At 41.0% G+C, this 13,766-nt stretch overlaps 1 protein-coding gene across 10 annotated transcripts in view; it reads right to left on the bottom strand.

The window, feature by feature from the left end:
* Chi (LIM domain-binding protein 2 Chi) overlaps positions 1-6,360 on the bottom strand; it is a 64,493-nt gene extending 58,133 nt beyond the window's left edge. For 4 of the 10 annotated variants that reach the window (XM_085658067.1, XM_035863987.2, XM_085658068.1 and 1 more), the window contains exon 1: positions 3,731-6,354. In XM_085658067.1, the coding sequence (XP_085514193.1) occupies positions 3,731-4,665 (935 nt within the window). In that variant the 5' untranslated portion in view covers positions 4,666-6,354. Of the gene's footprint in view, positions 1-3,730 lie in introns of all 10 variants that reach the window. The other 6 variants (XM_085658065.1, XM_085658064.1, XM_085658062.1 and 3 more) reach the window with 6 other exon arrangements.
* Positions 6,361-13,766: the final 7,406 nt, after the last annotated feature.

Genomic DNA, 13,766 nt, shown 5'->3' with positions numbered 1-13,766 from the left:
CAAATTATATGAGAACTATTACAAAGATACCGAGGCGAATGCTTTCTCTCTCTCTCTTTCTCTCTTTCTCTCTTTCTCTCTCTCTCTCTCTCTCTCTCTCTCTCTCTCTCTGTCTCTCTCTCTGTCTCTCTCTCTGTCTCTCTCTCTGTCTCTCTCTCTGTCTCTCTCTCTGTCTCTATCTCTCTCTCTTTTTCCCTCGAGCAAAGCGAGTGAAGACCGGACAAGCACCACGTGCTAACCGATTAGCAAACCGATAAATCATACCGTGGGTCATGGGTCGATATTATTACATATTTATAATCGGATTTCTCTCGTTTTATCGATCGTCAAGCTTAAACAATAACAATATTTATTCCATTTCATCTTTGATATCTTTCATTGAGATCGATCAAATCCGATCGGATCGATCATTCTTCTTCTTCTTCTACAAAAACTTCGTGAAACTTACCACATGTCGAAGAAATAGAAAGAAAGCAAAAGAAAGCAAAAGAAAGCAAAAGAAAACAACAAAAATTTGAAGGAAAAAAAGAAAAGTAAACAAAATAAAACAAAGAAAGAAACAGGCGGACAGAAAAAAAATTGGCGAAATTTTGAGTCGTCGCAGTCTCATGTCAGTCCAATTCGAATTGTTGAAAGCCGATCAAGGTTTTCCTTATCCTAGCCGGAGGCCGCGATAAGATAAGAACCATACGTATTCGTTACTTCCGATCGTGCTTTCGAGAGTTTCTCGACTATCCCGTTTCGTGTCTGTTTCCAGTCGGAATCTTTAGATATTTAACCGCTAGTATTATCGATAAGACGTAGAAGCGTCGGCCTTGACTGAAAGATGATAAATCCCGGAAAATCCATCGAGTCGAGTGCTCAAAGATAATAGAAACGATCGTTAAAAATTTAAGAAATATTTTGCGGTTAATGAAGAGAACAAAAATCTTCTACCGATCGATGAACCAGGCATATTTTTTCTCCATTATCATCATCATCATCACGGGAATCAGACCTTAAAATTCGTGAGCGAGACAGCGAACGAGGAAGCGAAGGCATATATCCATTGTGTTTGAACGGTGTGGAGAAGTCTTAAAAGAAGAAGAAAGAAAGAAAGAAAGAATGGAAAAAAAGAACGATAAGAGAGAGGGAGAGGGAGAGAGAGAGAGAGAGAGAGAGAAAGAGAAAGAGGGAAAAAATGAAGAAAACCGTTATCTCCTCGCGATATCTCGAGCAAAGTAGCTCGGTGATTCGTGCGAATGTACCAGGGTGGAACGCTTATGATAATGAGCTTGTCCGATTATCAGACAGGGCCAGCGACTGGAGAGATGATGTCAGTCCGATAGAGACGTCCAGACCGGATACGAGGAAGGCCAAAGGCTACCTGGATAATCGTGTACACCTATGCCAGCAGGTCCTATCCATATTATATATATATATATATATATATATATATATATATATATATATATATAAACAGAAAAAAGAAGAAGCACGAAACTCCTATGAATCAGCAAAAGTTCTACTTTCGACCCCCATATCATAAGTTTATCTTTCGTTCCAAAGACGATCTTTCGAAAAGTTACAAGCAAATGCTCTTACCACTATTTCCAACAAACGCGTTTGAGATATAACCATGCTTTATTGATTTCGATCCGTTATCCTTCCTTCCTTCCTTCCTTCCATCGTTGGAAACAGGCAACATCTAATTATAAGACGTCGTCTCTTTGGTTATGTACCTCGAGAAAGCCAACAAGATATGTAGAAGGAGGAAGTCGCGTTTCGCGAACGAATATGTACGCGAACACCTGCACGAGGGATACCTCCCACCTGCGGAGCACCTGAAGTTAAGATACGACGACGATGACGATGACAACTACGACGACGACGACGACGACGACGACGACGACAACGACGACGACAACGACGACGACAACGACGACGACGACGACGTCGACGACAACGGCTTTCAATGCACCTGACTCGCGAGGACATGTTCTCTAGTATAGCAGCAGCACGTGTCCCTGTCAGTCGACCAATAATTTCACCGACTCACGATCTAACTTTACACCTCCTTTCACCTCCTTCTTCGTCGAATATTTTGTAATACTGTCTTTTCGTTAAAATTATTTTCTACCTTTCTAATCCGAACGCAACCATTAACCAACCGGTATATACAATCAAGTGATAGTTCTACGTGATTTAATCTCAAGCTTCGAAGAAGTCACCGGAGGAAAAAGGAAAAAGAAATAACAAAAAATGAATAAAAGAAAACAAAGAAATAAATAAATGAAGAAGGAAAAAAACGACTTTTGTCTACTCTTTTTTCTCTCGCTGTCTAATTTCTTCTCCCGTCGTCACCTCCATCACCATCCTCCCTACATAAGTCGTCATAGTATCACGGAAGAAAAGGACATCTTTCGGGTTCGTGCCGTTGAATAACGGTACGCTCGAAGATCAGAAGTTAACAGGCACATTTCGAACGAACGCGCGCGTCCTTCATGAATATAGCTGCAACCATGTCGCGTGGCACGTTCGAGAACGCACAACGGTCGCCAGAGGAAGATTCTGACCGAGGTACGATAACGGATTCTTCGGTTATACTGTTACTACGCCCGGGAGAACGTATCTACTAGTAAGCGACGATTGGCATGGAACGAAGTATCGAACCGTAAAACAATATCCTTTTGAAAATGTACGACTAATTGTAAGTAGAAATCCACTGTTCGTTGAATCCGTTGATAACGTTCTGAACAGTAAACGATAATTAATGCTCTAAGCTTGGCAACATCGAGATGGATCCCTCCAAGAGAATCCGAACATTTTTTTATTTGTTTGTTTTCCTTTTTATTCGTGTTTTATCCGAGTCCCAAGCTGAAGGGGCAAAGTTGAAACTTTTTTAACGATCGGAGGACACGCGATGGGTATTAAATCGTATCGTCAAAAATAAATTCGAAGCGTGAAACGTCACGGAAGGTAATCTTTATACAGCGGTGTGTTTTATGGTACGGGTGAACGTACGACGCATTTAAATCATCCGTATAGATAGAAAGAACTTCCCTCCCTATTCTAACAATTACGATCGAACATCTTAGACTAAAAGTTAGCGAATGAGCAATTAGAAATCGTTTCCATCGACATCTCGTTCTTCTTTGATCAAGTGATTGTCGCAGTATTCGTCTAACGGGCGGATATGAAAGAAACTACCACCGAAGCAATCGATACACATTACACGAGCCATTCACTTATCGCGATACGGAAGTAATTGGCTAGAGAATTACGGGAAATCATAAAACTCGTCTGTGGTTTTGATTTTCACGTACGAAAGCACGTATGAACGCACGAATGAACGAACGTACGACGAACGGACGGACGCACGCACGCACGCACGAATGCACGCACGCGTACATAGTTTTCTATAAAATTTCAAATATCCAAAGCATCGGATGGACGCCCACATGATGTTCATAAAGCACAACAAATACACATTAAACATAGCGCGTAGAAGCTAACGGATCGATCGTCCCACGTGACACGTACACCTGTGCTCTTTTTCCTAGGAGGTATATCTCAGGTGACAATATAGCGTCACGTAACGAAGGCACCGTTTTCTTTGGCCTCGCAACTTCCCTAATTACACTGGTCAGAGACGCCTTTCGTCTTTTCGAGTACAAGAAAATAATGTAAAGGAAGAATATCATTCGGATCGATTCGTGTTTAATCAGGATTACTATCGAAGTGAAATTACCTGAAGTAATGAGAGCCAAAAGGTGAACAATAAAAGGGATCGTTGTGCATGTGAGGTTGTCCCGGTGCTTGAGGATGTCCATGTGGTCCCATTGGACCGGCTGGTCCAGGGCCGCACATTCCAGGAGCACTTTGAGGTTGCATACCAGTTGGAGCCATCATTCCAGCAGCATTTGGTGGCATCGGATGTGGGCCTGGATGATGAGGCGAGCCGACCATATGAGGAGCGGGATGATGAGGATGAGGCGAAGGTCCTCCGGCCGGCATATGAGGATGGGGCGCGTGCGGTGATCCGCTCATCATGCCATGGGGTGGCATAGGATGAGGACTTGGTGAGGCCCCGTTCAAATGGGGCCCCGTCCCGACGCCACCGTGTGGCGTCGGCGGACCACCGGCATGCGTCGGCGTTGTCGCAGGCTGCGGAGCCGGTAAATTCGGGGGCCCGGTCCCTGCGAGCGGCGGCAGCGGCCCGTTCGCCATGTTGTTTAACTGCGTAAGCGAGGCCGCGGCCGATGCCATTGCCTGGAGCGGGTTCGTCGTGGCGGCGGCGGCACCGATGCTCGACGCCGTCGTATTGATGTTGCTGTTGCTTAGACCGTTCCCGTTGTTGTTGGTCAAATTGCCGAGGCCGTTTAAGGAGTTGCCACCGATAATGCTCCCGTTCCCGCCGTTGCTGTTGATCAACTGATTGTTTCCGTTGATGTTGCTATTATTAACGTTATTGTTATTATTGTTGTTGTTGTTGTTGCTGCCGCTTATGCCGCCGCCGAGAGATTGCAGTGACGGCGGCAGCGGTGGCGACCCGGCGGGGGACGCAGCCGGGCCCCCGAGGCACCGGCCCGACGGACCGGAGGCGGTTACGCTGCTGGCCGCTACCGGCACGCCGGCGTGGAGTGATATTCCACCTGGGGGGCGCTGCGCCACCCTCACCGGCATCACTCCCCACTCCACGACCTGGCCCTTCTCACCCGCCCCGTATAACTCGCGTCGAGATTTTCACCACTCCACTGCTTTCCTCTGCCTCTACGATCCTTCCTACCTACTCTCACCCCTCTTCTTCCACCGCCCCTCCCTGCCACTTCCTATTTCTTTCTCTCTCACTCTCTCTCTCTCTCTCTCTCTCTCTCTCTCTCTATTTCTCGAACCACTCTTTCGTTCGCTCCCACACTCCTGTATTCTACCAACGAGGTTTTTCTTGTCCCGCGCAAAACTACTTTTACGTTTTATTACTCCACCACGTGCCAAGATAAAAAGATTATCTTTTCCCTCAGACGACTATACGAATGTTTCTAAGATCTTCGTCATAGCTGAAGCAGAAGAAGTAAAAGAGTATCGACGAGCCACTGTTACAACGCACCACCTCTTTATCCTTATCAAAGTTTTACTTTTTTCCTCATGAAAACAACGATCCACCAAAACCTAAAGCACTGAATCTCACACTGATAAGAAACTTCCGTCTTAATTCGAAAAAAATTACGCGCTCTCACGCACGACTTTTTTTCTTCTCTTTTATCTCTCTCTCTCTCTCTCTCTTTTTTCTCTTTCTCTCTCTTTTATTAAAGAGCACCGATCACTTTACTAAAAACAAGAAAAACACTGTAACTCGTAAACTCTCAATAGTACCGAACGCACTCTTTTTCTGTCAATGTCGTAGAACGACGCTATTAGTTGCTGTTACTGATGCCGATGTTGCTGCGGCGACGGCGGCGTCGACAACGGCATATCCTTTGAGGCACGTGGCCATCGCGCCGACAGCGTCGCGACGCGTACTAACGCGGCTAGTCTGCACTCTTCCTCTCCCACCCATTCTTTCCTTTCTTTCTCTCTCTTTCTCTCTCTCTTTCTTTCTTTCTCTCTCTTTCTCTCTCTCTTTCTTTCTTTCTCTCTCTCTCTTTCTCTCTCTCACTCCTGTTCTTTTTTCGATTGTTCCAATAGTACTCTTTCTCGCTTCTCTCTCTCCCTCTTTCTTACAATACCATCAGTCTATCTCACTCACTCACTCTCTTTCTACTTCTCTCTCTCTCTCTCACTCTCTCTCTCTCACTCTCTCTCTTTCTCTCTTCACTCACTTCTAGCAACGATGGCCGATCTTCCTCATCTCATACGGACACGTACTAACCAACCAAATCTCACGCTGGAGCGTCGATATTCCAACCTTTCGTTGATACGGTCTTGCATACTTCCTTTCTATCTCTATCAGCAACACTTATATATATTATAACCCCGTATCCCTCGACGAATACAAAAAACACGCGCACCAAAAATTTTTCCCCCGTCGAGAGGGAAAAGATAGAAAGGAAGAAACAAAAAAAAAAGAAAGGAAAAATAAAGTAACGAAGAAAAGGAAGATAAATTCTGGGGAAGGAGGGGGGAAGAGAGAAAGAGAGAGAGAGAGAGAGAGAGAAAGATGGGATCGTCGTTCGATCACTCTAAAATATTATGTGGCACATCCGCCTTTCTCAGAATATATCGCTCATGAACGCGCGACCAACCAATCTTTATCGATGCCGGGGCGGTCTGCTAATGAAAATCGTGAAAGCGCACTTGAGGAATAGAATAACACGGACAACAATAGCGAACGAAAAAACAACGCACTCTCGACGAAAGCGGTCGCGTTACTGCGAAGCGGCAGGCGTGGCGGCGCTAGTGTCACCCTAGGTGGGGAGCAGAGCGTGTGGTAGGGGAAGCAACGCGTTACCAATGATGGAGGGGAGAGAACACGAAGGAGAGAACGCCGATGCTGTGGAACACGGTGGGGAGCCACGTGAGCGACCGCGACGCCCGCCATCCACGCAACTGCCCTAACCTACGCGTTCTAGCTACCCTTTCCGAAAATCTTCCCCCCTTTCAAAAGTACTCGTTACTCTACTCCTCCCTCCTAGTCCCATCTCCTCTTTACTACCTATCTCTTTCTCCAGATCCACACCACCACCTCCTCACCTCTCCCTCCTTCTATCGTTTTACGGATGATACGCCGAATACGAGGAATTCTTCCCATTCGTATTCCCAAATTTTTTTTCTATCTTTTTTGTTCTTTTTGTCTTTTTCTTTTTTCTCCTAGAATTTTTCTGATAAGATAGATCATATTTTTTCGCGTGGAAATTTTTTTCTAATTGCTGAAATACGACCTTTTACATTTTTCACGGCAACGTTGCGTTTCGCTCGTTCGTCACACGCCATCCCTATTACTGCAGTTATCACTATATTTGAATCCGTGCTGTTAGCAGTCGCCATTATTATTATATTGTTATTATTATTATTGTTATTATTATTGTTATTATTATTACATATTGTTATTATTATTATTATTATGTATTATTATTACATAATTATTATCATGAGTTATAAGTAGTATCGTTATTAATCCTTCGCAGTATATATTATTTTCTCTTATCGAATATCTCTTACCGAATAATTATCATTAATTTGTTATCAATTTTTCTTCAGATATTGTTCAATTTTACAATTACTTTACATTAAATATCGTATTTCAAGTGATTAATGTATCTACTTAACATCCTTTATAATTTCGTTCTCTCAACGTGCAAACATAAAAACGCTTTATTATACGACCGAAATATAGTGTCGAATTAAAGAAAATGTACGTATTCGAAATAAAACGTGCGAATAGATAAAAAAAAAAGAAAGAAAAAGAAATAAATCAGTAGGTTTTCGATTACTGTTCGATAAATCGTCTCGATCAAAGAGACTGGGGAGACGTACATATCTTCGTCAAAGTCGCCAGGCGGAGACAAAGTTTCACTTTCCAAACGATTCGAATCGCTTGTCGTGTCGGGATGTCGTTGAGGATTGATTCGAGGGTATCCACCGAGGATCAACGGGACTTGGGAAATCCGATTCGACGTAATCGGGGTCAAGTTGAACGCATTTGTACGACTGACGAAAGAACAACGACCCTTCTTGGCGCCTAGAGACATGCATCTGATAGAGCATCGACACTTTCAGGAACCAACGAAAAAATAAATCTTTAAAATCCTAATATTTCTTTCCTCTTTTTTCCTTCTTTTTTTGATCTTCGTGATACAAGAGGGAGAGGGAGGGAAAAGCCTGTTCCAATCTACGTTGAAAAGTTTGTTAGTACGGAGAATATCGACTGTTACGAGAAACGATCATGAGAAAAAATCGTTGATTTTTGTACGTAACAAACGTTCCACGAGTATATCTCCTTCTCTCCTCTCCTCCCTTCTCCCTATAAATACCCAACCATCTACCCACCTATCCACCCAGCTAGCCACCAACGGCGCGCCCTATGCCCACCCGATCTCTTTTCCACGTTCGTTCGAACGTTACAGGGAAAGTTCGGTTATATACACGAACGATACCAACTGCATGTGTGCATACGGAAAAACTCACCCACTTACGAGGTGCATTCGATGTAAGTGGATAAAAAAAAAAAAAAAAAAAAAAAGAAATAGGAAAAGAGAGAGGGAAAGAAAAAAAGAAAAAAGAAGAAAAAGAAAAAGTGACGCCTCACGACGATCTTTGTATTATTTACAATCTTTGCCTGATATTTCCTTGGCCTCGTCTACTCGTAAAAATAAAAGTTTACGAGATAGAGGAAGCGTTCCTCGAATTGTTACTCTTACTTCCAACGCTCGTAGCCATGCCACGGAAGAAGTGGCTACCGACTTTCGCCAATGGCCACCTAAAGTGGAGTGCCTCGAAAGCGACATCCATAATCGTGTAAATCGTACATACGTATCTATGTACGTGCAAGCTATCCGTTACGTGCGTGTACATATATACATATATATATGCATACATATATATACATACACATAGATATAGATATATGTGCATATATATACACACAGGTGTACGCGCGCGCGCGCGTGTGTGTGTGTGTGTGTGTGTGTGTGTGTGTAGGTACATAGATATCTATGTATATGTACATGTTCAAATGTGAGCGATTGTCTCGCTCGTGTTTTACGATAAAAGGATGAAACACGGATACTTGGCCTTTCATAATGAATTTAATACACTCGATGATGAAACGTATGTCCTATAGTATACTTTATTACCAACCTGTTTTCAAATAATCAAACCGCGACATTTAATGCGATAATTATACGTTTATATTCACGATATCGTTCATTATTAATTTACTTTTAAACGCTAGGAAACAAACTAAGTTATTTCTAACACGAGAGTGTGATATTAGATCACCGATCGTATACTCTCCGTTCCTCCCCTCCCCCCACAAAAAAAAGAGAAAAAAAATACATACTTTTGAAAAATCTATCTTTTTCTCTTTCTCTACCCTCCCCCCTCCCTCTTTATCGAGCGTCGAAAAGAAACAGGAAAAATATTCTAAAGACTTAAGAAAGAATGAGAGACGAGTTTAATATATAAACGGATTTTACTAGACAAAATTATTTAGAATGAGAGCCTAATCGATTCGTTATCGCCGTTTCACTGTGTTTATCGCTTCGTTCGAAGAAGTTACGTTCGCTAAGATCGGACACTCTCGAACAGAGATAAAAAGGAAGAAGAAATAAAGCGTGACTCACTGGCAAGCAGATCGGTCATAAATTTTTACTAATAGATTTTCGTAACAGTTTTAAATATTGTGTAACGCTGTCTCGGATTTCTTTGAACTTTCTTTTTCTTTCGTTCTTTCTTATTCTTTCGTTGTTACATTCCCCAACAATTAAATTCGAAATTACGGAGATGATTTCTAAATTCAAGAAATTAATCGTTAATTAACATGTCATTTTTCTTATTGAATTAAATGTTGTCGATTATCGTAAATAAATATTATTTTCTAACAAGAGTACTACATTAATACGTTATTCTATTAGTTTGCGATAGACAAAGAACTAAAGTTGGAAATAGTACAAAGACAATAATGAGGTTTTAACCGCGGCCTAAGGCTCTTCTTCGAGTAGGGTAGAAATTCAGGTAACTTGGTACTTACCGTACCCAGGTAGAGTTTAAGACAAGGGTTATCATAGTTCATCATATGGCCACAAATCAACCGTCTATATAGTTTTAGGATTTATTATTACTAATTCGAAAATATTTACGAAAAAGACAATGACAAAGGATTGTTTAAAAATTTCTTATTTCATCTTAATTACTTTAGTATTATTCATAGTAAAAGATTATTGAAAAATAAATCATAATTTACAAGAAAGATTTGTATCAACTTTCAAAATACGACTTTAAGTACTTTTAGGGTCCTTTTAAAAAAAAACCTTACCATAAAACTTTTTTTTTTTCTTTTCTTTTTGCTTTTTACTCAATAGTCGAAAGTATGTTTAAAAAATGGCAGGTAGAAAATCTGATATATAGTTTGACGAAATACATGATAAATATAAAATTATCCAAAGAAATAATAATCATCACGGATCTGTATGTAGTAGTACAGAGGAATGTAACACGCGACTCGGTACACGTTACGTCATGATAACTGTCTTCTGGTTACATAAAACAATGACGAATAATTAATGTGTTCCTTGAAGCCGAACACGCAAACGCTTCCTTCAAGAGCATGAGAGCGTATGTATATAAGTGTGTACTTACATACGTTGCACATTAAAACGTTTCGATAAATCCTCACAATCATCGATCCTTTTAATTCTCTATTCTGTTTTGTTTAACCGTATTGATAAATCTTAGAAAAATGTGTTAAGAAATAATTTCCTTCTTTCTTTTTTCATTCTTTTTTGAAAAATATATCCGTGTATAAAAGATACCACGTTAGAAAATGAAATTTTCTTAACGTGGGTGGTGTTTCTGGGCTATACACGTCACGTACGGCCTTCTGGCATTGCCGTTCGAAGCGAGAATGAGAAGGAAAGAAAAAGGGAGAGAGAAAAAGAGAGAAAGAGAGAGCGGTAGCGAGGGTGTGAGGAGGAAGGAGAGTCAGGTCCGGTCTTGGATAGACTACCAAGAATTCTCTGGGACCATTAATCTGGCCTTTGCGACACCCGGCTACCTCCCCGGCACGTCTCTACCGCAGCCCGAACGTTTCGGGCCCAGGTAGGAACGTACTCTACAGACCCAACCTGATCCAAAGAAGCCAACGTCATTGTCCGAAGACGGTAATGGACCCACCTTCGAACTGGCAAAGCCGACGACCGCCGTTACCCAGTTATTGCTCTGCTTCGAGGACGATCGTACAAAGAAATTCGAAGCGAATGTTTCATTATTTGGAAATTACCTTGATATTATTATAAAGATTCGCATGATCATCGCTTAACGATTGATGTCAAAAGATGCTACAAATATACATTAAAATTTGATAACATTTATAATACGATGAGTCTAATTTTGTGTATGTAATGAAAAACATTCTCTCTCGTATTAAGCTATAAAATACGTATTAAGCTGAAATAATCGTTAGAGCGTATATATGAAAGAAATTGTTTACTCATATGAAAGAGGGAGAGAGAAAGAGAGAAAGAGAGAGAGAGAGAGAGAGAGAGAAAGGGGGGAGAGAGGGGAAACAATTAGAGACCAAATAAAGACAACACAAGTCACAGACGAGTGAGTTCGCAAGGAACGCGTATGTGATTTCGGTTACGCCATGTGCCTGTACGTTGACCTCCAGATAAAGGTAGAAGAAAAAGACGAAGAAGGAAAAAGAGAAAGAGAGAGAGAAAGAGAGCGGGAGGGAGAGAATGAGAGAGAGAGGAAAAAAGAGAGAGGGAGAGGGATGGAGAGAAGGGGAAGGAAGCAGTGTACCAGAAGCAGGGTAAAGATGGTTGAAGTAGAGAAAGAGAAACAGAGAGAGAGAGAGAGAGAGAGAGAGAGAGAGAGAGAGAGAGAGAGAGAGAGAGAAAGAGAGAGAGAGCACTAAAGGACAAGTCGAAAGGAGGAAGAGGAAGAAGAAGAAGAAAAAGAAGAAGAAGAACATTTACTCACCGTTCGTTCTTTCTTTTTTTCTTATTCTTACCCGAGAAAAGCTACTTCGGTTCGAACGTGTTGCTACCATCGAAAGAAACGAAGACAGACCTGGTAGATGATTGAAGGAAGAAAAAAAGATAGAGGAAGAGAGAAAGAGAGAGGCTGAGAACTCACTTTGCGACGATTGGCATATAACGTTTTGTGTACACAGCAAGTAGGAAGACGAGACTGGGCAGGAACATCTTCACGGAAGATGCGGATACTCCTTGACCACTTTAAGAAACACTCTTTGAACGTTTATCAATACACGAAGGATTGGTAGAAGAGGGACGAAGAGAGAGAGAAAGAGAGAGAGAAGAAGAAAAAGGAGGGAGGATGAGGAGAACGTTCGTAAAAATATTCGGCTCGATAAAAGCGCAGATTGCGGTGCGTGTTTACGGTCACCGTTATTTACGGTTCTTTTAAACCGCGATCGAGATATCGCGATGAATTTCTTGCCCCAACGTTGTTCGCTCGAGCGAACTACATACATATGTATGTAAATACGTACGTGTATGTATGTGTGTGTATATTCATATACATCTATATATATATATATATATATATATATACATCAAATGAAACGATCGATCTATCACCACAAATCGAAAATACGAGGTTTCGCGTATATATGTATATATACATATATGTATATATATATATGTATATATACATATCGCGTAATATATACACACATATGTATCTACATATATATATTTTTTTCTTTTTTTTTCTTTTCTTTTTCGTTATTTTCCTTTTATCATCGTCGTTCCAAAGTAAAATAGGGAGAAACGAAAAAAAGAGCAACCGTTCGACGTTAACCGTCCGATAATGATCGACTTTCATTCCTATCGTTGTTTTTGATGCAACTGATGCTGTGGCAGGCAAGAGCATCATCGGACATTGCGATAACGTTCCCTCGGTACTTTTCAATTACGATGTAATTAAACATAAATCGACGGGTTACGCACTTTCGCGCCAACATGCGAGAGGTACTCTTTCGAAGGTTTTTTCTTTTTTCTTTTCTCCTTGTTTTTTGTTTTTGTAAATACTTTTTAATGGGATAGTTTTTTTTTTATTTTTTTTATTTTTTTTATTTTTATTATCTTTTTTTTTTCGAAAATCGTGTAGAAAAGCTTCGATACTAACGGTGTTTATAGAAAAAGCTAAACAAAAATATGAGTTGGGTCTGGTGAAACAGATGATAACAAACAAAGAAAAAAAGAAAAACAAAGAGAGAGAGAGATAGTTCGATGAAGATAGAAACGGAATGAGTAAAAGAAAAGTAGAGAGAGACAGAAGGAGAGATACGATGCCATTGGAATCAAAATGCACGTCTCGCTATCTTGTAAGAAGTCAGAATAACATCCGAACACGGAACCATTAGACCGATCGAATGAGGAATGCCTTAGCATCTGAAAAGGGCACGTTTTTTATCCAACGAGCAAGCACCTTTATTACACTCACCGTGGTCTGTTAATGGCGCGCGTGCCACTTCCTTTATCTTCTTTTTTTCCTCTCCTTTTTACCGAAGCCAATTCTAGTACGAACCACGTGGCTGTCTTGCTTTCTCTCTCTCTCTCTCTCTCTCTCTCTCTCTCTCTCTCTCTCTCTCACTCTCTCTTTCTCTCTATCCATGAAATTGAGCCGATGAACATCATAAAATTGCGTACGATGAATTACGATGAACAACAATGAACGTCTTGAGAAAAAATTCGAAAGTACTAGAGAGGTAGGAACGAATAAAAAAATAAATAAATAAAAAAAAAGAAAAGGAAACCGAAAAAAGAAAAAGAAGCCGAAAAAAGAATAAGGAAAAGGAAAGTCATGAAGAACATGAACGTCGGTTCGATCAATTCTGTTTTTCTTCTACCTTCTTTTCTTTATTTATCTCTTTTTTTTCCTTCTTCTTTTATCTTTCCTTTTTTTTTTTAAGTAGAGTACCCTGTCTCCGGCGCGATAAGTAATCTTGTAGCGGAACACCGAAAGCGTGGATACGAGTTTCACTCGAAGAGGCTGCTCTCGTATGTATTCAAGCTGCGTATTACGCGCGGTTAAAGCTTCGTTCACAACGAATATGTTATTCGTATTTGTGAAACTTATGTTGTTGCTTTTCGTGATTCATA

The sequence above is a fragment of the Vespa mandarinia genome, chromosome 7 (genome assembly GCF_050613455.1).
Source record: "Vespa mandarinia isolate Hongniang chromosome 7, ASM5061345v1, whole genome shotgun sequence".
In the NCBI taxonomy this organism is placed as follows: domain Eukaryota; kingdom Metazoa; phylum Arthropoda; class Insecta; order Hymenoptera; family Vespidae; genus Vespa; species Vespa mandarinia.
This window is presented reverse-complemented; position numbering and strand designations above follow the sequence as displayed.